Source organism: Zootoca vivipara, chromosome 10, assembly GCF_965207765.1.
Source record: "Zootoca vivipara chromosome 10, rZooViv2.hap1.1, whole genome shotgun sequence".
In the NCBI taxonomy this organism is placed as follows: domain Eukaryota; kingdom Metazoa; phylum Chordata; class Lepidosauria; order Squamata; family Lacertidae; genus Zootoca; species Zootoca vivipara.
Genome location: NC_142593.1, coordinates 36,946,272 through 36,974,118, shown reverse-complemented (window position 1 = coordinate 36,974,118; position 27,847 = coordinate 36,946,272). Strand labels below are relative to the sequence as shown.

At 43.5% G+C, this 27,847-nt stretch overlaps 1 protein-coding gene across 1 annotated transcript; it reads right to left on the bottom strand.

Annotated features, from left to right (window-relative positions):
- Nucleotides 1-1,041: 1,041 nt before the first annotated feature.
- LOC118077032 (interleukin-6 receptor subunit beta-like) lies at nt 1,042-26,640 on the bottom strand. The gene is made up of 16 exons (XM_088652680.1): nt 26,279-26,640; nt 24,470-24,550; nt 23,989-24,039; nt 21,452-21,566; nt 17,958-18,130; nt 15,220-15,359; nt 14,252-14,393; nt 14,047-14,129; nt 12,769-12,985; nt 12,225-12,380; nt 10,274-10,393; nt 8,971-9,123; nt 7,756-7,899; nt 5,989-6,085; nt 3,615-3,696; nt 1,042-2,375 (listed from the first exon to the last, which is right to left on the bottom strand). Exons 1-16 carry the CDS (start codon nt 26,388-26,390, stop codon nt 1,887-1,889), a joined length of 2,355 nt encoding a protein of 784 aa, XP_088508806.1. The 5' UTR covers nt 26,391-26,640; the 3' UTR covers nt 1,042-1,886.
- Nucleotides 26,641-27,847: the final 1,207 nt, after the last annotated feature.

The window sequence follows — 27,847 nt, the reverse complement described above, 5'->3', positions numbered from 1 at the left end:
GAATTCAAGTTCCTCACATTTATTGTCAAGGCTGCTGTTATTCCCCATTTGTAACTGGGTCTGAGGCTATGGAAACCCTTGCAGTGAGTTCATGGCTGGGGCAAGTTTTGAACTGCATACTTCCTAGCCACCCTACAAGGAAATTCTTGTAACTTAAATTGCACATTGTTTAAAGTATCTTGATTCTAGCAGAAGGTCAGGATTCAGGAGCCTGACTATAGTTTTCCTCAAAGTAAAATAAACAAGAGTTCTAGAGTGTATATCATCAAGTTAAATAAGAGAAATTAATTTGCTAATTAGGCTTTTTGGGGGGAGGGGGGAGTTATGTATATTCTCTTTCTCCTCGTTTCCAGAAGCCCATCACCAGTAAAACAGTGTTTCCCTGCCAACTCCCATCTTTAAAGAAGAATGCCTATAATTTGTTAGGTTGCAGCATCTGCTTATTAAATAATTAGCCTACTCTTAGCAATAGGTAAAGGTAAAGGGACCCCTGACCATTAGGTCCAGTCGTGACCGACTCTGGGGTTGCGTGCTCATCTCGCATTATTGGCCGAGGGAGCCGGTGTATAGCTTCCAGGTCATGTGGCCAGCATGACAAAGCCGCTTCTGGCAAACCAGAGCAGCACACGGAAACGCTGTTTACCTTCCCGCTGTAGCGGTTCCTATTTATCTACTTGCTTTTTGATGTGCTTTCGAACTGCTAGGTTGGCAGGAGCTGGGACCAAGCAACGGGAGCTCACCCCGTCACAGGGATTCGAACCGCCGACCTTCTGATCAGCAAGCCCTAGGCTTAGTGGTTTAACCACAGCGCCACCTGGCACTGTACTTAGCAATAGGTATGAGAAATTAGACAGTTGAAGTGATTTTATGGGCTGCACTGCTTTTTGAAAGTGAAGATGCTTAGTTATATTGTAGAGATAAATTCACTTGATTCATTCTAGATTGTATTACCATATTTTCTCTTTGCTGTATAAAATCAGTACACAAAATGGCTAAATATGAACAGAAAATTATGAATATTATGAATATTCAGTACATAAATTACTTGCATAACCTGCTTATTTACCTATTTATTAATCAAATCCTTACAGTCACTGCTTCTGCCCACATTCAAATAAAGATGTGAGTGTACAGACAGATTGCACAAGACAGAACACATTATAATGTATGTGCAAATGTACATGCATGTAAATTACCACCATGAGGAGCCCAGGAGTCAGCTTTGCCTGCTGAACAGCAGCCTGAAGGGGAAGAAGGTGGAGTGACTCCACCTGCAGCTGATTAGCCTTCAAGGAAACACAGGAGATGGCACTGATGAGAACCAGCTGGCTTCAGCCTTCTTAAGCACAGCTTCCAGCAGCAGTTTGTAACAACGCTTGTAGTTCCTTGCTGCCTCCTGCTTGTCTTGGCCCTTGAGCTCATGATCATCAGATACCCTGGACCGCCAGGCCACACAGATTGCTGTTCACCCAACCCTAGGACTGGACCTGACATTGGATGCTGACTCTGCCTCCAGGCAAGTACACCTCAGAGACTCAAAAAGTTGCAACATGACTTGGGAATTCAAAATATATTTTGGTTAAACTGATAACAATTTAGTTTTGCTTGCTAAGTAACCACATTAAAATATTGACATTGTACATTTTGGTTGAATTTACAATCATTTTAAACTTGTCTTATTTTTATGTGTGTGAAACATTGTGCAAAATTGCATAAAAATCAAAATTGCAAACTTTGTAGTCTTTACCTAAATGTCCAATCACAAAACTAACAGCAGATTTTAACTCCTCATGCCAATAACATATTTTTAGACCCTTCACTGAATATACTTGCAAAAATTAAGTTTCACCCCTAAAATGACATGCCCTACTGCCAGCATCCGTCTTTTAATTGCTGTTCATCCCTACAAGTGATTCATGATGATTTTGCTCAAATTTTGACATTTCTAAGGACAAAGTTGCTGGACTAAGCACCCCCTGGCTCGGCATCAAAGGATTTTGAGCGGTGTATGCTGCTGGTTGTCTTCTTGAATTGTTGATCAACTTCCTCTCTAGATGGGCTGCTCCTTTGGGGAGATGTGTCGAGAGCTTCTGCATTGCTCTTTGACTGACAGCCACACCAATATAATCAGTGTGAATGCCAAGTTTCCCCTTCTCGCCGCTGCTGACTTGGTCATGGATTTTCAAAGGATTCAGAGCAGTGTCCAGTATTTGCCTTGCAACTGCTTCAGAATGGTCTGTGGAAACCATTGTAGCTGCACCTGGAAAAAGGGATCCTTGTCTTAACAGTGTCTCTGAATCATCATTTACCACATAAAGCTCATTGGCTTCATTATATGCTTGTGACGGAGTCTGTAAACTGGGTCCCAGAAGAACCTGCAAATAAAACAGTTGAAACATAAGACAATGCATAGTCTTGTTACGGTTTTGTTTGGTTCCTTACTATGACCCCAACTGAAAAGTGCAAACTTAAGGCACGGGGGCCAGATCTGGCCCAATTGCCTTCTAAATCCGGCCCGCAGACAGTCTGGGAATCAGAATGTTTCTACATGAGTAGAATGTGTCCTTTTATTTAAAATGCATCTCTGGGTTATTTGTGGGGCAAAGGACTTCGTTCATTTCCCCCCTTCAAAATATAGTCCGGCCCCCCACAAGTTCTGAGGGACAGTGGACAGGCCCCCTGCTGAAAAAGTTTGCTGACCCCTGGGTTATACCATTCATCCATACATAACAGAATTTTCCAGTAGGGACTAGGTGAGCTCATTCACTCCCTATATTAAGCAAACTGAATTAATCTTCCATTGTCCCCTTCAATGCAGCCTAGGCTTCCCCTGCCCTTTCTTGTTGTCCTAGAAAGGCCTTGTGCAGATGTACATTAAGCTCCCTGCCAGGGAGCTGGCTAGAACCATTTTAACTTGCAGTGTTTGCATAAATCGGATGTCAAAGTGCAATAGGCAACACATACCATTTTTCTTTAATATACCAATTAAATAAACTAAGCAGATAAAAAGCTGCAAATGAATAGTTCAGCTATAATTGCTTTGGGCAATGATGCCTGGGTAATATAGCCTGCCCTTCTGGCTTATCAACCCTTATGTAAAAATGACCCCAGAGGATGCTGTGTGTACTCCTGTAGGTGACTGCATGGGGAAATCACATTTATGACCCAGAAATAAAAACACAATAAAAGCCCTGCTGGATAAAAGGCCAATCTAGTCAAGCATTCTGCCCAACCAGGTCCCTAAAGGAAGCCAATTCAGTGGGCAGAGATCCCTAGCAACTAGTGCAGGCATCCCCAAACTTCGGCCCTCCAGATGTTTTGGACTACAATTCCCATCATCCCTGACCACTGGTCCTGTTAGCTAGGGATCATGGGAGTTGTAGGCCAAAACAGCTGGAGGGCCGCAGTTTGGGGGTCCCTGAACTAGTGTTTAGAGACATGCTATCTCTAAAAGCAGATGGGCCCTGATGATGTCACACTTGTCTGATGTTTGATTGCATTATAAGACTGGTTTTAATAGCAACCTCTTTCTCTTTTTTACCTTTTTACCTTATAGAAACATAAGTAGGTAGTAATAAATGGTAATGTAACGCTTTAAAACAGTATTTGCATACCACTGGTGTGGTTCTCTCCATATTCAGCAGAGCAGTGCTATATTTTGGATTTGGTACAGCTGGCCAACATAGCTTTCTTGATCTGCAAGGACAAATTTTGTTTAAGCTTGTAAGAGCATAGTTATTTATTAACATCTTAAAAGTTGCACAAGCTCCGTTCTGATGTCTATATTGGTTAGATACTTAACGTTTACCCACGTCTTTGCTGGTCATCAATACACCCTGTTGCTTGGCTACTGTTTTTGCCGTGTTAAAGTTTAATTAATTGTTTTCATTGTGTTGGTATTTATGAACTGTAAACCACTCTGGAATTTTTTGATGAAAGGCAGTTTAGAAATGTTTGAAAGAAAGGGGACCGAGTTGTTGGCAGAAATGGGGTCAGCAACAGCCTTTTTGCAACATTTGTACCAAGATTTTTGTCTGGTGCCCTGAACAGTTGAAAGACCAAGTGCCAAGGGTAGTTTTAACTACTTTTAGTAACCATTTATGCGGTGGGATGGATTTGGAAAAGGAACAGGAAAACACAATTCTTAAGCTTGAAGGAGAAAACACAGAATTTCTTCTGACTGTCATGAAATGTAGAGTTTTAAAGAGTAATTCCCAAATAATCACTCAGAACAAAAGAATATTCTCCTTGACAGGCAGAAAAATCCTATGAGATGAGGGAGAGGATCCATGACGGGGTTATTGCTCCTTCCTAAGCTCTGGTGGCTTTTTAGCTTCCTATCCCTCTCTGTTCTTTCCATCTAAAAGGTTTTTTAAAAATAAAGGGAGAGAGTATGGTGTCTAGGGAAGAAGGGGGCTTTGGGTTCAGCAAAATCAAATCCTCCCCTGACCAGCCATGGAATGGTAAAGGGCAATGAGGAGAATGGACCACCCCTACCCAAGAGCTGGACCTGCTGTTTCCTATAATGCTCTCCAAGACTGCACTCTAAATGTTCAGTTCTCTTTATATAGCTCTTTTCTTTACAGAGTTACACACATTTTAAAAAATGCAGGTGGTTATCTTCTCTATTGTTCACTAACTACTTCTGGTTTCCAATGTTCCAGCCACAGAGTGCAAAGATCCTGGGAACTATTATTTTATTTATTTACCGTATTTCATAAATTGAGGCAGGGGAAAGACAACCATACTTCAAAACATGCAATAGTTAAAATAGTAAAACAGATTAAAGCTACACTCAGTTAATAAGTCCATCCCTTGGGCATGTATTTATTCTAAATGTTATTTAAATGTTCTTTAAAGAAAAAAGAAAAAGCTTTCAGTAAACTATTTTTAAAATATTTTAAACGCATCAGCCAATTTGCTCTTTCAGACCTGAATCTCCAGACCAAAGGTTGTTCTCAGCAAATAATTTACTCCTTTCTGTCACAGTATGGTGATTTTCACGGATAAACTTGCACATTTCATGGCCTTAAGGAATAGGCAGTTTATAATTTGCTAATGCCCAGTGCTTTAAAGCCTTTATATTTCTCAAAAACAATCCTGTATTGTAGGTCACTGTTACTTTTTGGTCGGTGTTCTGTTTTTGTTTTTTATTTATTAAACTAGTTGGCCCTGCCACACGTTGCTGTGGCGACTGTCACCACCCTGTCACCACCCATGACGTATCCCGCCCCCTCCTCCCCACACCCCAGGTTTTCCCTGTGATTCCCCCCAGCCTGTCCCATCCCATGACGTATCATGCCCCCTCTTCCCCCACCCCCGGCTCATCCCTGTGACTGGTCCCACCGTGTCCTGACCTATCCCATCCCATCCCCTCCTCCCCCTACCCCACCCAGGCGAGTCAGTACCTCCATTCGGCCTAGTCTGTAAAGGCTTCGGCCTAGTATGTAAATGGCAGCTGAGGTGCTGTTGAGAGGGAAGGTTCTATAGGTGTAGTACCAGTTTTACTGCCACTAGAGGAGGCTGGTTTGCAACCTGGTTCTTTTCCCAGAATGCACTTTTGGCTGAGTGGTGCATTCTGGAACGGGTTTTTTGGGTTTCACCTGGCATCTGTCTTTGAAAACTTTATAAGGGCATTTGGACATTCGTGTTCAAATTTGAACGGAATCGGTGAAGCGGTTTCGGAGAAAAGTGGACAGTAACCCACATGCCCAGTTATATATACACACACACAGTGTGTGTGTGTGTGTGTGTGTGTGTGTGTGTGTGTGTGTGTGTATTGCCTTATACCCATAGATCTCGGGGGAAGTTTCATAGAAGGGAAACATAATAAGAGTGAACTGACAGAGGTTTAGTAGATGATTCCCTGGAAGACCCAGTGCAAGTCTCTAAGCACCAGACAATATTGGCTCTAACCTTGTTGCCTACTTGTGCTTAATAAGTAATATAGGCTGGATGAAAATATGCAAGGCAAGGAAACTCTCTTACCTTTTAAGTATCAGGAAACAAAGCATGGCAGTGGCAGTCATGGTCACCATGAGGCCAAGACAGAGGCCAGCCACACTTTCTTCAAACTCCCCAGGATCTGATGATTGGAATGTTCAGAACACTCATTTAGATTACGTATTGGAAAACAGCTTAACAAATATCATTTGGCAACTGAACCATTTGCACAGAGGGCTATTGGAACCTCCTTTACAATTTTCAAGGAGGCCTCTAGAGAGATGTCAAGCTAAATTTTGCTTCTGTTCAGTCTTCTAACTGCCCCACTCTATTCCCCTCCCCACCAACAGCCAGCCAGCATCCTTTGGCCTCTGAGCACACCCACTTTTTACTGGGCTGTTTTGGGGGGGGTCTCTCCCTTTGGATTCCCCCAGGCTTGCTGATCGCTCTCTCTTGCGTGCGATGCTATTTTTGGGTACAGAAGTAACGGAACTCTCAGCCTGAACAGTGGAAACCAAGGAGATTATAAATATGTCCCTTAGCTAGAAAGCTTTTCAGGGTCAACTTCCCTCCGTCAGCATAAATGCCTATTCCTTTCCATCTCATATTGTGTCCTAGTAAATTAAAAATGAAGAAGAAATACTTTCCAAGGGATCCATTTGTGCTGAATGGGGGCTTACGCTTATTATGACCACACCTGCCTGACTCTTGTTTGTGGCTGCTGTGGCTATAAGTTAAATGGGTGCAGCTGTTATTTCCAGGCTAAAATTGAGGGTATATACCAGGGGTCAGCGTAAGGGACTCAGGTGGCGCTGTGGGTTAAACCACAGAGTCTAGGGCTTGCTGATCAGAAGGTCGGCGGTTCGAATCCCTGCAACGGGGTGAGCTCCCGTTGCTCGGTCCCAGCTCCTGCCCACCTAGCAGTTCGAAAGCACATAAAGTGCAAGTAGATAAATAGGGACCGCTCCGGCGGGAAGGTAAACGGCGTTTCCGTGTGCTGCTCTGGTTCGCCAGAAGCAGCTTTGTCATGCTGGCCACATGACCCGGAAGCTGTCTGCAGACAAACGCCGGCTCCCTCGGCCTATAGAGCGAGATGAGCACCGCAACCCGTCGGACACGACTGGACCTGGTGGTCAGGGGCCCCTTTATCTTTACCTTTACCAGGGGTCAGCAACCTTTTTCAGCCGTGGGCTGGTCCACCATCCCTCAGACCATGTGGTGGGCCAGACTATATTTTTTGGGGGGGAAATGAACGAAATCCTATGCCCCACAAATAACCTACCTTTTATGTATTTTAAATAAAAGGACACATTCTACTAATGTAAAACCACGCTGATTCCCGGACCGTCCGTGGGCCAGATTGAGAAGATGATTGGGCCACATCCGGCCCACGGGCCTTAGGTTGCCTGCCTACCCCTGGTATATACTAAATAAATGCAGTACTTCCCCACACAAATAATTCAGGTAGAAATGGAAGGACTGACTACTCCAACGGTCATCTAGGCTGAGGTGAGTGGCATTTCTGCCTATGTTATATGGGGACACTTAGTTGTTCTGCTGATACCCCCACCCCCACCAGTCCTCTGTGCCACATCCTGATCTGCTACGGAGGTAATCTCAGTCCTTGGGAGTTGCTTTGGGAATGGGGCAGAGAGCTTTAGTGCTCAGCAAAAATGGGGTGCCCCAGTATTCATAAGAGGAAGTGGGATTAGATGCCATCTACTACTTTAATTGTTTGACACTGTTATCCATCCCGGCAATATTTATATTGAAAAATAATAAATAAATAAATTCTTAAAACCTTCACAATACCATATTTCAGGGTAGTAAAAATTTGTGGCTGGCTTTGAGCTCCTTCTCCCTTACTGGTGAGTCCTGAGGTCTGCACTCTATAAAGAGTTTTTGCCATAAGTCCTGTCATGAGGTACTGCTGAGTTGAAGGGCTGACAGTAACAGCTGCAACACAAGAGGGGAGAAATCAAAATGCTATGAGTCCAATATAAGATTTCAATACCTCTGTATAGATATATACAGAATATATCCCAGTTCAGGCACTGAGATTATCTTTAGGAGCATCACTGGTTTTTCTCGTGAATTGGTGAGGCTCATTTGAGATAGACATGAGCTGAGCCTTTAGCATCATGGGCCAAGCCCTGTTGAATGCTCTTCCAAAAGAAATTCAGCAGGCACCTTCTAGGTTGACCTTTATACGTTTGCTGAAAGCGCTTCTTTCCCACCAGGCTTCTGCAATTAAACACTTTCTGTACTAGTTAGTTGTTCTGACTATTGGAGAAAGAACATTCTCAGTATGGATCTTGTCCCTGCCATGAACTCAGCAGGCAACCTTAGGAAAGCCACTCTCTCTCTCTCTCAGCCTCAACTCTGCATCTGCAATATGGAAATGAGAGTACATGATCTGCTTTACAGGATTGTTGTGACCTTTCTTTGAAGAAATAGAGGAAATGCTTTGAGCAGCCCAAGGTGCCATGATAAATGTGTTGTTGTTGATAGAGCTTTGGTGACTGGAATTACCAGTATACAGTATCAGTTTTGGCATTTTTTTTACTGTACTCTAATCCAGTGATGGGAAAGTTGCCATCCTTCAGATATTATTGGACTACAACCCATCAGTCACAACCAGCATGCCCAGAGATGGGAGCTGTAGTCCAGCAATGCCACAGATTCCCTACCCCTGCAAAGGAACTCAAGTGTGTGAACTGCCAAACAGAAACTTACTTAGGCAGCTGCAAGGGTGTTGTTGAATGGCTTTTAAAGGTGGGATGTAGCACCACCTGTCTGGCTTCCTGCCTGCCCCTTCTCTGTTTTTACCAACCCACCCTTCTCTGCCAACCTATAGTCAGGCTTGGGAGAAAAGCCTTCTGCCATAGGCTCTCAACAGCTGAAACGATGGAAAGAAATGTGCAATTTCCTCCATAGTTTTTCAATTTAGAAACAAAATGCTGCCTTTGGGTGTGAACTAAATGATGAATCTTTCAACGATAACATCCAGTCAACAAGGTGACCTACCCACAGAGAGGTTTTTCAAGATTTCTGTGTAGCGAATTCTGTAACCCAGAAGGAATCCTAAGCACTCTTCTATAGGTATGGCAGCCCATTTCACAACAGCTGACTGCTTCGTCACAACTGGAACGGTTACATTAGCTGGACCTATTTTGGGAACTTAAAAGAGAGTCTCCAAATTAGTTGAGGGTTTCCCCCCCCCTCCTAAACTAACTTTCCTCAGCTAGTTTTATGCATTTGCTGCCCTCTTGGACTTTCCCACTGACTGGTGGTCACCAAGGCTTTGGTCTGCCCCAAATGCATGAATTGCAGTGGTCAGACTACCCCTGTGCAAGAATGGCCATAGTTGGTATCCCAACTGTGGGTAGTAAAAGGCACTCCTAGCCACTGAGGTTACCTGGGCCTCGAGTGTTGAAGATGTCTCTAGGGGCATCCCCAAACTATGAACATGCTCTTTCAGAGGGAGCGCAACCCCATTCAGAACAGCTGACTGGCCCATCTAGACACGGGAGCCACCCACTCACAGTGCCTGCATTTCCCCAGGGTTCAAGCTCAGTTTACTGGCCAGCATGCAGTCCACCACTATGTCCAGATCATGCACACAGCCTCTCCTAACTTAGATGTTATGGAGAAACAGACCTGCGTGTCATCAAGTTTGGTTCAAATGTAACACTAAACTGCAGTTAGTTAGTCAAAGCTGGAAGCAGGCTTTCCACTTTCCTCTTACCCATTCCAGGGGAGAGCATGCATGAGTCTGTGGTGGTAACAATAAACCATGATTTATTATGATGTCCACACTTATTCACAGTGAGAAAGCCTATGCAACTCCTATTTCCAACATTCCAAAATTCCTCCCAGAGTTCTGATGCAGCAGAACCGAAGGAATATCAGGATGTTTGAAAAAGAATTGAGCAGAATAATGTTTTATGGAAACGTTGAGGTGTGAGGTGTGTGTGTTATAAATAAAATAATTAAATAATAATTGAATTATTAAATAATGATTAAATTGGGGAACTAACTTCATCAAATGCCCCAAACAAGTCCATTATAGTGTGGAGTATACACTTACATGGGGTAGTTAACATGGCTCCCTCCAGGTGTTTTGGACTACAGTTCCCACAAGACCCAGCCAACATGGCCAATGGTCATGGTTGATGGGAGTTGTAGTCCACAACATCTGGAGGGCAACATGTTGGTTACCCCTGCCTTAGGTTAGTGTCCACTCATTGCAGTAGAGCCCTTATGAGTACTTCTTAAAAGTTGGAATAGAAACAAGAAGAAATTATAGTAGAAAAATACGAAGATATACCTCCTTCCACTGCATAGAAGTAAGTCCTGGCCAGCGTCCATTCACGCTCCATGAAATCCTCACACTGGCAGTCAAATGCATGAAATGTTACTTTATATAACTTATATGGTTGGAGGCCATCTAGATGGTAGACACAGACATTGCCACTTGCAAATGTACAATTCGTAACATAATTCTGCCACACATAACACCTGAAGACCAAGTTGTTGGAAATACGTGCATTCCCATTCACCTTTAGATAATGCAAGTGTTCAGTTGTTTAAATCAGATGGCATTATATAGCAGATCGCCTTGCTTTTCAAAATATGCTAAGATTGCTACATCTACAAGGTTGAGATGCTGTGGGGAAATGAAAATGACTTTACTCCTGATGGTTCAAGTATGGATTTTTCTTGTTCCGGAAGCTTTAAAAAAAGCAACCTGAAGGGGATGAACATGTAATAAAAGAAGGTCAAGGAAAACAGGGGATGAATAATTGATGGCAACCTCAGATCAGATGCCTTCCAAGGTACATTACGGCTAATCCCGATTGATCTGTTTGCTAGAATCACCTGTGCGATCCCTATCAATATGCAGAAAGAGAAGGTTGCGAAACGTCCCTGAATTAGAGGTTCTTTGCACATAAATCAGATGGTCTTCATATAACAAGCTAAGGAATTATTATTGGGCTTTGCAAGGACACATTTTCAGGAAGATGAGGAAAAGCTATCTAGCCTGTGACAGGACAGTAAGTACTGTACACTTCATGGCACTAGGTGGCTGTGGGCAAAGGGAATCTTCTCATCTATGTATATTGTTGTTCTGCTGTGTCTGAAATGTATATATCTTTTCTCCATGGCTTGCTAATGAGCAGGCACAGTGTGGGTTTTTTGATATATCTGTTGTTTTTCATCCTTCCACTATTGATGGTACTTTTTCTGAAACTGGAATTCGTTGTTAGTGGCTGGGATGATGAAAAGGGAAAGCAGGACAGAGCAAGAAAGAAAACAAAAGTCAATAGTCACTGGATATCCATTGGATTCATTGGGGTTTGTGCCTTTGGCTTTGGCATTGCATAGTTCATTCAATATTATGCAGGATTTCAGTGCAAGCAGAAGATGCACAGCAATTGCACTTGCTTTCTATTGTCCAGTTCTGTTTGAAAACTTGTTTCTACACCTACAACATTTTCGAAACACCCCCCTCCCCCTGCCTGAAATCTGAAATCCTGCAAAGTCTGTTTGGGCTTGCTTGACAGATGACTCTGACAGTGTTTGTGTTTCTGGTTGTATTATAATGCCCTGGTCTTCTTGGTTAAAAGATAGCTAGCAATTTTGAAAATAAGATCCGCCGATCAAATTATAAATAGCCCAGGAAAGGAGATCCACACGTCAAAGCAGATTTCCAAGGCCATAAATGATGCTTGCTTTCAATGGGCTTAATCACACTGCACTGTACAGCACAGGGCACTGCTAGTGCAAATGCAGACACTCACTGAGAATATGGAGGAAGTGGATAAGGAGAAACTTGTCTCTCCTAATGCTAGAATCTGGGGTTTTCCAATGAAGCTGTATGGTTGAGCATTCAGGTGAGATGAAAAGTCTTTTACAAAACACACAATTAAACTATGGAATTTGCTACCATGAAACAGAGGATAAGGTTGGCAAAGTTATTATGTCTATGTAAGTGTCAGACGTACAGTGCCTCTTAATATAAGATGCTGGGGAATATAAGTCAGAGAATGCTATTCTGCTCATGTCTGTCCCATAGCCACCTGTGAGAACAAAATAGGTCTTTGGTCTGATCCAGAATCGCCCCTCCTACGTTGTTATCCTGTTTTATGAACTGTTCAACATGATCAGAACCCAAGTGAAGTAGTTAACAGATTATTTATGTCTGATTATTTTAAGTGTCTAGAAACAAACAAGGAAAATGCATCTGCTTGTCAGTTTTATAGAAATTGATATAATACCTAGTCGTATCTCATTTTTCCACGTAGAAACATGAATCTTCATGTCTTCTAATCCAGTGCCCCAGTCGATGACAATGCAATCTGAACTGTGTTTTAGATCCCAGGTGATAACAGAATAATTTTGCTGATTTGATAGGTTGAACTGGCCAGGTAAATCTGCAATGGGAAAGGGAACTATGAAAAATAACTGAGAGCGTTAAGAAAACCCAACCCCCTCTTGGACGGGCATCCCGACACATGTACTTGGGAGTCCACTGGCATGTAAACACTATTTCATCTTACGGTTTCAACATCACATGATGTCCACAATTGGCACAATTAAGTGCCCTCAAGCTGCTGCTTCAAATGGGCTTAAGCTCACTGAAACCAGCCCTGCATTGTGTCACCAGTGAGTTCAGACAGATACAAAAGTCGGATAGAAATAGTGTAACAAGCAAACACATTGATGGAAATCCACTTATGCTGCTTCAAAACTCAAAAAAGGGAAGTTCGATTCTTCACCATATTTTCTTTATGCATTCTTCTTGACAGAAAAATACTCTACCCATAGGTTTTGCAGTGAAATCTGGAACCAGGTATGTTAGTGGAGGGGATTCTCCTGCTTCGTTGTAGGCAGAAATTTTGATTCTGTAATAAGCCATGGAGAGATTCAGATGCACCCAGTTCTCTGTTATGTTGAGGTATGTCAGTATGTGGCGGCAATAGCGGGGTATTCTTTCGACGCTTATATTGTAACCAATGGTATGCCTGCTTTGTGTTGTCTAATATAAGCAAACATGAACATTAGACAGTTATTATGCACCAGAAATAAAATGACATGAAATATTGCAAGCACAGTGAAAGCTGCAATGCATACCAAACTAAATTAGAAAAGCATAATTTTTTGATGATAGATATAATTCCAATATCAATTATCTCTGTATATATTTTCTTGTCTGTTTTGTAAATATCACATAACAGCCTTCATTATTACTGACTCTTACTATGGCAGGGGTCAGCAAACTTTTTCAGCAGGGGGCCGGTCCACTGTCCCTCAGACCTTGTGGGGGGCCAGACGATATTTTGGGGAAAAAATAATGAACGAATTCCTATGCCCCACAAATAACCCAGAGATGCATTTTAAATAAAAGGACACCTTCTACTCATGTAAAAACATGCTGATTCTCGGACTGCGGGCCGGATTTAGAAGGCGATTGGGCCGCACCCGGCCCCGGACCTTAGTTTGGGGACCCCCTGTACTATGACTTGGTTCAGATGTAATGCTTGTTGATCAACCAAGCAACAGTGTGCCTTTGCAGTCCTCTGAACTCATTCATTTCCTTCTCTCAAGCCTTAACTCAATACACTCTGGTCTGTTAAACCATTTGCCCAGATATCCGAACTAGGAAACTGTGGTTTGACCAATCTTACTTGGCGCTGCTCAAACTAATTTCTAATCCAGACATTACAGGAAACACTAGTTAAATAAACCAGAAAGTACTGAGACAAGGCACATGGTGATTTGTTGGACTGGATCATTCCATCTGACCTGGCTCTTTGTCATTTATGTAGCCACAATACAGAGTACCGGTAGCTGTTTATTAGTTACATTGGTTTCACAAATTTAACATACTTTTCAAATATGACCAAATTAGACACACTATGATATAGTGGACAGTATTTTGAAAGTGGAGTTAAAATCTCTGCTGAGCAGTTATGTTCACAGGCTGACTCTGGGCTACTCAACACCCCTGTCTATTCTAGCTGATAGGATGGCTGTAAGGATATAAGTGAATGGGGCTTTCAAGGAAGAAGAGAAGGATAAAAATATATAATACATTACCTTCCATTTAAGAAAGATACTTATTTTTCCTTGTGCTATCTTTTCAGTTGCATTTTCCACAATGGCCGGCTTTTCAGTAAGCTCTGGTAAATAACAACATGGGAAATTTAAACCCAGAAGCATATTTACATTCAGAATTTCATTCTTAAACAAAGCCAGACAACCGAAATACACCCATGATTAAATTAATATGCATGGCACTTACTATGTGGGATCACAATGTCTTCACTCCAAGCACAAACAGAACAACTTTTACCAGGGGGTTTACATCTGAGGCAAGCAACGTATGATGATGATATATCTACGTTGAAGATGGTTGCATTAAAGGTCCCATTCTCTATAGGAACCTGCAAATAAGTACAATTAATAACTCTCAGATTATCTGCTGGAGTCCATCCCAAAGGCCGGGTGCCTTAATTAAAATGGCAATCAGTGTTTAGCAGGGCAGTGCGCATGGGATAGGAAGGAGATGTCTGGGGTTATGAAATCCAGGCTGAATAACTCTACACATGCTTTTCAAGCTCTTTTTAAATTCCTTCATTAGAGAGGAGTATCCCAAACCCTTCGATTACCGGTAATCCTTGGGCAGATGGAGGCATATCAAAGGCACTGTAATAATTAGTTGCAAATCCAGCAACAAAAGCAATAATTGAGCAAAAAAAAAAAAAAAAAACAACTGACACAGTTTGTACAAAAGGCCAGCTTAATCTGCATCATAAATTTAACACCTGAATTTAACCACTGAAACATGAGCAGTAGGAACAGAAAAAGGAAGATAAAGTGAGAAAGCCACCACAACATTTGAATTCAGCAACATTGAAAGTGCAGCAGAAACTCAGAGGGAAGTCAGTGCTAAGATTTTTCTGAAAGTGAAGAACAAAAGAAGATTTGTGCAGGATCTGGCCAAAGGCCTATTTAGTCCAGTATTCTGTTCTCACAGAGGCCAAACTAGATGCCCACAAGAATAGGGTTGCCATATTTCAAAAAGTAAAAACCAGGACACCCAGAAAGTTGTTGCTTTTTTTAAAGGAAGACCCCAAAATTGTTGCACTTTTAAAAAAGAAAACACGAAAGTTGTTGAGATCCCGGTAATGTCTGGGAAAATCCAGACATATGGCAGCCCACATTAGTCCATTAGAAGCTTTCTAATACAGGTCTTATTGATTTACATACTGATATCCAGGATGAGGTTGCTTGCGTTGCTTCCTTGTATCGCAATTCATACTGCAGTACATCTCTTGGTGAGTCCCACATAATTATTAATTTGTGGAACAACTGATAAGCTCTTATTCTGAAGGGTGAAGGACATTTCTCTAAAATGCAAAAAAAACCACAACCAAATAGAAAATAATTTGCATGCAGTTTCTCCTAGTCACAGAGTGCTTCCACTGTAAAGGTAAAGGGACCCCTGACCATTAGGTCCAGTCGTGACCGACTCTGGGGTTACGGCGCTCATCTCGCGTTATTTGCCGAGGGAGCCTGTGTACAGCTTCCAAGTCATGTGGCCAGCATGACAAAGCCGCTTCTGGCGAACCAGAGCAGCACGTGGAAACGCCGTTTACCTTCCTGCCAGAGCGGTATCTATTTATCTACTTGCACTTTGATGTGCTTTCGAACTGCTAGTTTTGCAGGAGCTGGGACCGAGCAACGGGAGCTCATCCCGTCACGGGGATTCAAACCGCCGACCTTCTGATCAGCAAGCCCTAGGCATACCCTCCAACTCCGGATAAGAAAAATCCGGGATCAGTAGCGGTGTGGCACCGGAAGTCTGGACATGCGTAGAAGCAACTTCCAGTGCCGGCGCTGCCCGATTTTCAGTGCCCAGACATGGGCAGAGCGGCACCCAAAATCGGTTCTGCGCATGTCCAGAAGGAGCCTCCCTGGCAGGTAGGAAATCTGGGGGATTTACGGGATGTTTCTCTATTCGGGATAACGGTGGGAAACGGGTTTAAATACAGGGGTTTCCCGCGAAAAACGGGGGACTTGGCAGCTAGGCTCTGTGGTTTAACCCACAGCGCCACCTGCGTCCCTGAGTGCTTCCACACTTTGCATTTAATGTGGAATTGCCATGCTTTGTTCACTTTTAATGGGGCATCCACACAACACCATAATCTGATCATAAGCAGACTGTATTCTCCCTGGGGTTCTTCCACCTTTTTTAAGACCACAGAAAATCTGGCACTTTTCAGAACAGAAAAAGAACATAATTTCAGTAGATGCAGAGTTTTTATTCCATTTTTCCTTCTTTTTTAAAAGGGCAGGGTTTCAGCACACATTCACTATAACCTTAGCAGTGGGCGCCATTTTATCACACTTTGTTGTTGGCGGCATCCATCTGTCTCAAGAGACAATGCAGTGCACTTCCAGGGGTGAAGTCAAACTGCTGCATAAGCAGCCTCAAAGTGATTTCTCTGGGGTGCAAGCCTGGGCAGTGTGTCTGGAGGACCTGGGCTGCCCCTTGGCCTTGCTGATGTGGTCCAAAGGAAAGCAGAGCAATACATTTGGCACCATTTGGGTTGCAGGGAAGAGGGGTACAAGATGCCATAGGATGCTATAATAGGGATGCCTTAAAATTAGCATTGTAGTATAATAACAATAACAACAATAACAATAATTAATAATATTATTAATAATAAATTTATTATTTATAACCCACCCATCTGGCTGGGTTTCCCCAGCCACTCTGGGCGGCTCCCAACAAAGTATCAAAAACACAATAAAATATCAAACATTAAAAGCTTCCCTAAACAGGGCTGCCTTCAGATGTCTTCTAAAAGTCAGATGGTTGTTTATTTCCTTGACATCTGATGGGAGGGCATTCCATAGGGCGGGTGCCACCACTGAGAAGGCTTTCTGCCTGGTTGTAGTATTATAGTGCCATAATGCCCTTTCTTTTTAAATGGTATTTCATTAATATTCTGATACTAAAAATACCTTTGGAAAAGCATTTTAGCTGTAGTTTCTTTTTTTAAAAAAGAATTAAAAATCTATACCTGAGATGAGCGAATGGGCTCCACTGCAAAGGTTTTTGCCGCAACCCATATTGATCCTGTAATTTATTGTCAAATACTGCTGTTTGATGTGATTTACCTATCAAACCAATCCGAAAACTAGATGCACAGTAAGCAGTAATGGGAGACCGACCCAAAAGGTCATGCATGGCAGGTGGAGACATCCTAGCCCCATCTCTGAAGTGAACAACTGGGCAAATAGTGTTTGAAACATAGCTAGGGGGTGGGATCCTGCTGCGTTTCAAGGCACTAATGTGAACAAACCCAGATACCCTTCAGTTATATGACGACTGCTATTCATTATATCACCCCCGCTTAATATTCTCTTCTCCATGCTAACTATACTCAGTTCTTTCAATGGTCTAAACCAGGGGTGGCCAACTCCCAAGAGACTGCTATCTACTCACAGAGTTAAAAACTGGCAATGATCTACCCCTTTTGGGGGGTTCAGGTCAAAGTTGTTGAGCTTTTGTTAGGAAGGAGGAAGGTCCATATTTGGGGGGTTTGGGTCAAAGTTGTTGAGTTTTTTTCAGGGAGGAGGTAAAATGTTGAGCTTTTTTTAGGGGAGCCACAGTTGGTCAGCTTCTTTGGAGAGAGCCAATGATCTACCAGTGATCTACTGCAGATATCCAGTGATCTACTGGTAGATCATGATCTACCTGTTGGACATGCCTGGTCTAGAAAAAGGCGTTCCCCTTGTGGTGATGAAGCCTCGTCACATAAATTGTATCTGGGTAGGAGGACAGCCCTGCATAAAATTATGCCTTGTAACTGTGAGTGTGAAAAAGAACTGTATGGCTAACATGTTCACTGCCCTAGGGAAAAAAAATACAATAACAAAACCAGAACTATTTTACAATAAAATCTGCAGCTTCAGACTACGGAAGAAATGTAATGTACTTGTTTTGCTGGGCACGAATGAAATTTTCTTTGTTGTCATACATCCCTCGTGGGAATAGCGGCCCGATACCCACACGGTCACGTTTGCATGAATGCGAATATGATGCTTTCTTCTTGTTAAAAGAGGCAGGGTCGTTTCCACCTTTTCACAGTGTTGCTTTGTTTCCAATTTCCTTCAGGGGAAAGGAAAGCATAAAGCAAACTCAATATGCATCATAGATACGTTCCATGTTTTAATGCAGCAGATGATCTATAAGTGGCAAATTCAGAGAGATAGGAAACAAAATGAAGTGTGCAATCAAAAGACGAATTTTTTGGCAGCTGAATAGTCTTCTTCTTTTAAAAGTTGCCTTCTCTTGGGAGTACCAAAATGCTACAATAATATTTGTTGCAGTAAATGGGGGGGGGGAGGATGATTTGAAGGTAAGGAGCCTCATCCAAGTTTCAAGAAAGAGGGCCTTGAATTTTCTCTGCTAATCAAGGGCAGTCAATGTGGTACCCTTCAGATGTTCTTGGAATGTAACTTGCATCAGTCCTACCTTGCCAACATGGCCAACGGTCAGGGATGATGGGAGTTGTAGTCCAAAGGATCTGGAGAGGATCCCTGCTCTACTACAGTCTTTGTTTTATGCTCTACCACACAGCATTGAAATTAATGGTCACCATGTTTAGCACCTCAGCTTATATCCACAATGCTCTTTGAAAGCTCCCAGATCCTTAGGTTCCACCATGAGACACAGATCATTCCAGCTTCTACCCAAAAGCTGCTAAAATACTAAGGTCACCAGATCTGTCCAGGTTCCACCTCTGATGAATCCCCTGGCTTAGCCAATCCTAATTCTGTTTATGATTCACTATATATATATATATATATATATATATATATATATATATATATATATATAATTGATAGTAACCAGTGATCATACTTAGTGGATCTGTTTGTTTGTTTTAAATAAACATTATGTCAATAATAATAATAATAATAATAATATACCCCACCCATCTGGCTGGGTTTCCCCAGCCACTCTGGGCAGCTCCCAACAGAATATTAAAAAACATCAAACATTAAAAACTTCCCTAAACAGGGCTGCCTTCTGATGTCTTCTAAAAGTCAGATAGTTGTTTATTTCCTTGCCATCTGATGGGAGGACGTTCCAGTTAAAAAGAAAATTCCCGTGCCAGTTAGCCATGCAGCATTTACTCTTTCTAGAGAGACTTTGGCAGTACAAGGCGACTTCTTCACATTGTTACAAAAACATTCACAGGCACCACTTGATGGCACTAGTCAACAGGGGGGGAATAACTAAACCAAAAAACCCGAAACAAGAGAGTCTAGGCCAGAGCAAAGGGGCTGAAAGGCAGAATTTCCCTTGTGTCTCTGAAGAAGCAACTGCACCCGTCACTTAAACACAACCACAAACCAGCATTCTGAATGAATCATCCACATTGTCAAAAAAGAAAAAAGAGGTAAAGTTTAAAAGGACTGAGGTTATTTACAGTTCAGATGGAACAGTTTGTTCTAATAAAAGTGACACTGTCATTAAGAGGTTACCAGATCCGCCTGTACGTCCCTCCAAGTATCCCTACAACCTTGAGCCCTGTGCAATCCCTCAGGATTGGAAAAGGGCGAGAAGGAGTACAGGTAGTTGTGTCTTATTGACACACTCTTCTTTTGTCTTTATTTGTTGCTCTGTTGCAGCCATGGACAAAGAGTTGGAAGTTCTTGCTGTGGATATTTGTGGGCAATGACTGACACACCACTCAAGGCAAGAGTCTAGATGGCCTGGACTCTGGGTGGTTTTTTAAAAAGGAAGCCTTCTGCAGAGGGATTTTAGAAGCTACAAAGAAAAGCAAATCCCATGAAAATTAGCTTCAAGTATTCTTTCTTCCCAGAGAGAAGAAAATCATAGCTGTCCTCGCCAAATAGGGACTGTTTTTTTGGGGGGGGGAGGAGTAATGTAGCCCCAGATAAAAAAACACCCCTCCCTCATGCTGCTATTCATTCTGGGGTGAGACGGAAACACTTGCCATCGGCACCAGAATTAAAAGGTTAAAATCCCCTGTCATGTAATTAACACAGCTGTAACACTTGGCCCTCGGTACACAAATACTTTCAGGCCTCACATAACCATTGTGTGCTTACAGAAACTTTGTGAATTAACTTGGACATGTTCTATGCATATGAGAAGTATCATGAACTGGCAGGACAAAGGGGAGGAGGAAGAGGATCCTGACGAGGGGGGCAGCTGCGACTGGGACCCACTGAGGGGATGGGAAGGGAGAGGCTGGGGTTGCGGAAAGTACACACAGGCTGACAGAGGATGGAGAGGGGATGGGGTTCAGTGTCCAGGGACCAGAAGATCAGGAGCCCCCACCAGAGCCGGAGAGGCCCCCATCTCCATGAACAAGGCAGGCTCTGAGGCGTGGGGAGTAGTGGGAGGGGTGCTCTGGGAGACTGAGGCAGGCAAAGGCCCATATGGTATCCCAGGTGGGGCTCGTCAGCTCAGGGAGGAGGTGTGTGATTCCTGAGCTGGGGTGCTGTGGCTGCTCAACTGCCATGTTGATGCGGCTCACATTGGATGCTCCTGGATCCCTATAGGACTGTGTTTCGGGTTTGACTCTGGACTGTGTTTCCTGACGGTTGGACTTTGTACTTGACATATTATATATGCCAGCAGGACTTGATGCCAGGTAGGCCGGGGGTTTCAGGACAGAAGATTGGCTTCTGTTTCTTTGCCAGTGGTCTAACGCAGGCATCCCCAAACTGCGGCCCTCCAGATGTTTTGGCCTACAACCCCCATGATCCCTAGCTAACAGGACCAGTGGTCAGGGGTGATGGGAATTGTAGTCCAAAACATCTGGAGGGCTGAAGTTTGGGGATGCCTGGTCTAACGTGTGCATTGCTTAGGTGTTGAATAGCCCCCTCTCATACTCAACTGGGATGAGTTTTACAAGGGCTTAGCTTGAAACAGGATAGCTATTGGGGAAGGGAAGTAGGGAAATCTTTGTGAAACAAACCTTTCCAAGCTAGCTCTAATTTTAGCCAGATCCTGCCCCCACCCTGTTGCTTTCTGAAATCAGTAACTAAGGGGGCCATCACAAAAGGTAATGTATCCTTTGTCTACAATTTCCCCTGTAATTCCAATTTTATCTTGGTCTCCCTTTACTGCTAAATCTTGTACACTATGCTGGTAGCAGGCAGTCCTCCACAACATAGACTCCTGCAGACATACATCTAGGAGAGTGAGGCCCCCAATTGCATGTGATACGAAATGCATCACTGCATTTAACATGCAGGTTTTCTCAAAAATAATAATAGCATCAGCTGGAGATGCTAACCGCAGGAGACATACGGTAGAGGGGACCTTAAACCCTTCCCCTCACCTGCTAAGATCTTGAAGAAAATCCTTTCTCTGAAACTCTTCTAAAAAACAACAACCCCTCTGGTGCACATTGCAGTTGATTTCCCAATTCCCTCTCCCTTGACTTACCATTTTAAAAACACAGTATACACAAGAGAATCCGTTGCATGGGGTAGGGGCAACCAAGAACAATTCAGGATCAATTTCTCTTCGCTGTAGTAGCATGTCAGATAATCATGCCAATCTGAAAAACGAAAGCAAGCAACCACATCCATTGGTGGGTGAAGAAGTATATCTTGGAAGATTGTGGCCAGTAGTTGTAAGAATCACCGCTAGCAAATAGCATGGTGGGGCAGAGACGCTCACCTGACCTCCTGGCAAATAAGCTGCTATTGCTGCATCTAATTTCATAGAAGGGACCATGAGGGTCATCTAGTGGGCTTGAGCCTGTCAGGCTGGATAAAGAGGAGTGGTAGGAGGCACCAGCAGAGGAACCCACAAGGGAAATCCCAGAGGAGAGGAAGTCTCAGAGCCAAGGGATTGGTGGTGGGACACTGAGGAGAGGCCACAGGGAGGAGATTGGGATGAAGCACCGGATGCTGAAGGGGCAGCAGGAAGAGCCTGTGACAGGGAGGAGGTCAGACTCCGAGGTGGGGGGGGGGGTGTCAAGAGACTGATGCAAGAATCCAAGGACTCTCCCTCTCCTGCTGTGACAAGCTCCCCTCCTCCTTGGTCTTCAAGAACTCACAGAATAATGAGAAGAACAGAACAGAGGTCTGAGGTGTGTAGGCGCAGTTTGAGACTGCTTGGGAAACATCCAGGAGAAGAGGAGCCTTGGAGAAGTGTGGAAGACGGGACCTTCAGTTCTGGCAACTGCTCCATAGGGGCAAGCAAGACCTGCTGGGGAGTGTTGCTAAGACCATCAGGTCGAGTTGTATGTTTGTTTTCCTTGTAACTTCACTAACAACGGAGATCTGCTTCCTTGACTGCTGACCTGCATCTGACTCCAGCCCCGAATGAACTCAAGACCCTGAGATTAAGAGTCTCATGCTCTATCAACAAAGCTACCCCTCAGCACTTTTTGAATGTGTGGGCTGTGAATTCACAGGAATTGGAGGGTGGCTGATTAAAAGACAGGCATGCAATGTGAAAGTCTTGCAAGATTCTAATCTTCTCTGTCACTGCATTATCTACCCTCCTTCAGAACAATATGACTCAGTTTAGAGCTTCCTGTGAATTACCTGGACAAAATGTTTTTTTTTAAACTAGCCCTCGATATTTCATTTTGGACAAGGAAGGGTCATTATCAGCCCTCTATAATGTACAGGCGAATAAGAATTCTGGGTGGGTGGGGAAATCCTGAGGTGGTTTTTTTTTTTCATGAGTCAAAAAGGGAAGGAGGAACCTTTCCTCCTCTAGTGTTTTACCAGTGGAAATAGGGTTCCCCGCCATACATTTCTACGCAATTGGACTATTACAGCCTGAGCCAGGCACCCCCAAACTTCGGTCCTCCAGATGTTTTGGCCTACAACTCCCATGATCCCAACCGGTGGTTGGGGAAGATGGGAGTTGTAGTCCAAAAGATCTGGAGGGCCGAAGTTTGGAGATGCCTGGGAGCCAACTAGAAAATATGGTACACTGTTGAGATTTCTTCACAAGCTGCTGCAAAGACCAAGAAGAATTTGTGCTAGCTACACACCATACATTGGGAACTGTAGTGCTGGTACCACTACGGTTCTTTGGCACAGTCCTCCTCCTAGCAGGTCCCCGTTCTGCACCAGGGCTGCAGCCACCCCCAAGCTAGCTTACCTAGCAGTGCCTGTGCTCCTCTGATCATCACCTGCATGTGATATCCCACAATTTATTTATTGAATTTAAACCCTTCCCCAGGGAGCCCAGACCAGTGCTGAGGGTAAAATTTAAATAGTGTCTTGATCTTCCTAGCCAGTCAATGCTGAGCAATGGATGGCGATGACGACGATGATGATCAGGTCTAGCACAGGTCCTGGAGGCCTGCCAGCTGCTTCAGTATGTCATGAGTGACAGTAGCAATGCCAGTTATAATAGGATTGCATACCCTCTAAGTGGGACATTCTGGATTGACAGAAGCCACCCCGGCTTCTGATCCCAATCCTGGATGTCCAGTTTTTAGCTCCTGTGCTCTGGCTGCAACAGAGCACAGGACCAAAAGATGGACATTTTTGGTTCCATACTATGGCTTGAGTCAGTTGGTGCACACCACAGCATGGGGCTAAACAGGGGGGGGGGAACCCTTTCCTTGACCTTGTGCACCCGCCCTCTTCCTCCACCTGCCACAGCACTACTGGAAGCATGCCTACAGTGCTGGAGGAGGAGGAGGAGGATGTTTTGGTCTCCTGACCCTGCACAGATTGGGATAAACTCCCGACATGCCACGCTGGTCTGTGTGGCATTTCCCAGGGCTGCAGAGGAGGTGGAAGACGGTGGACAAAGGTAGGGGGAGGGTGTGAATGAGCAAGTGGCTTGTGGCAGTGAGCGGGCAGGCAAGGAAAGGGGTTGGCGGTAGGGAATGGGTGGGTGATGGAGTCAGTGGGATGGGGGGGGAGTGCAACAAATTTCCCTCCCAAAATGTGGGGGGGTATGGGTATTGGGGTCTACATGGGTAATGGATAATCAAATACATTCACCTGGATGTAATGTGCATGAAGGCCGGCCACAATATGAGAAATCAGAGGAGTCTATAAAAGAGAGAAAACAAGGTTCGAAGAAATGACCTTAAATGGGAACTAAAATGTTCTCTCCCCCATCTTTTAAGATCATGCTTGAAAAGCTTTCCTTATGTATATGCATGTATATACATGGAGCTAAGCCTCTCTGAACTTAATTGGACTTGTTTCTAAGTGGACATATATAGCTTTGTACTCTTTTTTTTTCCCTTTTCTTACCATGGCCTTATATGGTTGGCTGATTATTCCCAGCTGTGTTGAGTAGGTTGCTAGTTGTAGGACTCAGATGGGAGGAGGAAGATGGGGGTCACAAAAGCAGAATTACCGGTAACTGGCTCTGTCTGTCATTGACTCTTACACCACCGAGTCCACCTGGTTAGACTCCTTGCCTCCAACCCTACTAGTTCTACGAGGCTCCAGCTTCTGCTGGGCTGGCACTTACCTGGAGCTGACAAGGAGTGATTGAAGCCATAGCCTGTGCCTCCCCAGACAGAGAGGCCATTACGCTCACCGAAACTGGAAGCTGGGAAGAGAGAGAATCAAAAGGTACAGAAGAGCAGCAACCAGCTTCCACCAGAAGACATTCCTATCTAACAGCTGTGATGGTGGAGGGATCACATCATGGGTGGGGGAACCTATGGTCTTCCGGACAATGTTCACTGCTTATAACTTTTTGTTTTGTTGGTGTATTTTAGTGCTGTGCTCACACTTGTAACTGAACATCAGAAGGGCTTCAGGCTTACATTTAGACCCACTCTCTGGTGGCTGGGCAGCAGATCTGGTGATGGTTTGCCACAAGATCCTCACAGAGGGAGTTTTTGAATGACTATTGCAGCTTGCATGTGATGCACATGCACCAAAGGCAGCACCTGCGCATCAGAGGTGAGCTGTAATAGTGATAGGAAGTTTCCTTAGTCCAAATTTATCCACTGCTTTTCTGCCAAAAAAACAGACAGTGATGCCACAAAGTGATTTTTGTCTGTGGAAAAAGAACAAGGCATTGAACTGTCATGTGATAGGAACCTCAAAGATTAATGTCTGAAGTAAAGTTATCTGAATTTTGGCTTAATATTACCAATATTACTCAATGAAACCATTTCTGTGTTGCTGCCATTTGGTAGTACACATCTTTATGAAAGCAGTCCCCCCCCCCCCCGAAATGTTGCCATGTCCAACCACCATCAAACCCCATGTTGACTACTTCTTGGCAAAATGCTAAGCTTAGCCATTGACTGATTCTTGCAAAAATAAACTTAATACTGAATAGAATTGTTTAAAATAATTAGTTAGCAACAACTAACACTTCATGTAACCATACGTGTTTAGAATAAATTTCTGAAAGCAGAATATTAAGCAATACCCAGCAATCAGATTATTGATGTTCTGCGAATAACTCTGTAAGTACTGTACTATAAATATTTCAATGAATTCCACGTTAATAGTGATATTCAGCAAATGCCTCAGGTAATGGCTAAAAAATAGGCAAACTTGCAGTTAAAATGCATGAAACTAATGGTGGCTGAAGACTTAAGGTCAAAAATTCAAGTGGCAATAAATCAAAGGGTCACCATGCCAAATAAATTTGGACTAGTGGGTCTTCATACCAAAAAGACTAGGAGGCCCTGTTTTAGATGACAATGCCCATTAACTTGACCATTAGCCATGCTGGTTGGGGCTGATGGGAACAAACATCTGGAAGGTCCTTGGGAAGGCTCATCTCAACCACAAAATCTTATATTCTTACTGTTTTCTTTTAAGATTTAATGTAAACTGAGACCCTTGGAAAAGACTTCCTTTAGTCAAATTGTGAATCAAAATTTGCTCACATTCAACCCCAGATCTTCTATTTTGGGTGTGGAGTTGGAAAAATGATGCTTTTAAGATGATAGTGTACCTCCGTGGCGGGGGAACTATGGCTCTCCAAATGTTGTTGGGACTCCCAGCTCCATCATCCCTTGCCATTGGCCATGCTGGGTGAGACTAATGAGAACTAGAGCCCAACAACATCTGTATGGTCACAGGTTCCCTATCCGTGCCATGTATGCTTGTACCCTCAAGGAGTCCACTTAGGAATACTCTCCCGAAGGAGCAGCCTGAGATGCAGCACACAGGGCATTAAATTCTAGACAGCTGCTTAATATTATCTTTCCCTTCAATTGCTAGCCAATATGCTGCCTGAAGGAGTAGAGCTTTCCTATATCCAAATAGGACTGTCCTCATCCAAAGGGTTTTGCATTGAATAATAACTCACCCACGGCGAGCCAAGCCAAAACTGCAAAGAATAAACGCCGCCTCATTTCTCCTTTGAAAAAGAAGCACAAGGGTAAATACTCAGTTCCATTTGCTTCAGTATATTGATCCATTACATTTGTATTCCATCCTTTCAGGTTAGGCTGAAAGATGGCGAGATAGTTCAAGCATAAAGCCAGACCATAGATTTGAGCTATGTTTACAACCTGACAAGACCTCCAGGCTTTTTGCACCTCACATGTGGCAAATCCCTTCCTCCTTTCCTGCTTTAAGGCAGAACTGTATTTTGCAAATTTGCCCGGCAAGCAATGTTTGCTACTGAAAACCACGTGTCCAGTTCTGATTAGCAGGTTGAGTGTTTGACTGGTTTGATAAAATGGGAATGGTTTGCTTTAAACCAGGTAGCTAGAGATGAAACTGCTGTGGACAGAAGGAAAGCAAGGATCCTTTGATTCCAAGGGCCCTGACCACCTTTGTTCAAGTAGTCTCAAGCTATCTCTGAACCATTACAGTAACTTCCCATCAAGTAAGCTCCATGGCTGTGCTGGCAGCTTTTAACTGAGAGCTTATCAATACTCACTTGCCCACACTGTGCCAATATCATTTAACCAAGCACTCCAGTTTATTTGTGAACAGCTTTTGTGGGTTGCCTTTTGTTGCATATCTTTAACTTCCACCCCCACCCCCCAAAATATCCGAAGCTGCCTAACATTTGAGTCAGACAACTAATACATCTAACTACAGGGGTGTTCCCCCCCCCATGGGGGGTACTTAAGGGTATGCCGTACCACCCGCCCCCAAATGTTTAAAGTTTGGCACTTGCTATAACAACTTCATGGTGAGCACTGGCACCATTCCCCCCCCCCATATATAAAAAAGCACTGCATCTAACCCTGCACTGTCTACTCTGACTGGCAGCAGGAATAGATTGTTCTGAATTGTGCTACCTGATATTATAAATTGGAGATGTGAGGGCCTGAGTCTGTCTAGGTCCTCATTCCAAAACGTGTGAGGAGTCTTTGCAGATACAAGAGACCCCCCTGCTGCAGAATCAACACATGGAAGGCAATGAAAACGTGTCAAGCACTGAGCTGGAGTGCTTAACCCCACTGTCTGCCTCCTGTGGCAAGTTACACAAATGCAGTTAGCACAATCCATTCTTCTGGAGAATCTAATTTAAAGCAAGCATTTCTAGGAGAAAACTATTTCTAGTCTGAAGGAACAAAATGTAAAGTACTGAGGGATCTTAAAATACACAGATACATACAACCACATCCTTCCGCTTTTGTTCGTTGGTTTAAGCTATTTTTAAAAGAACCTGAGCTTAGTAATACAAGTTCAAAGTCCAGAAAACATGAAAACTTCCATCAAACGAAATGAATAGTTATTTATAGTGGGAATTAAGAATATTAATTACTGCTGAGTTACCGGTTTCCATGGGAATCTTTTTTTTAATATAAAATAATAATAAGAAAATCTTAGTTCTTTGGCCGTAAAACTTCATAGTCTGCCACTATCTTTTGAAGCTGATTTTTCTTCCATTCCGTTCATTTTTCTATACAGTCATACT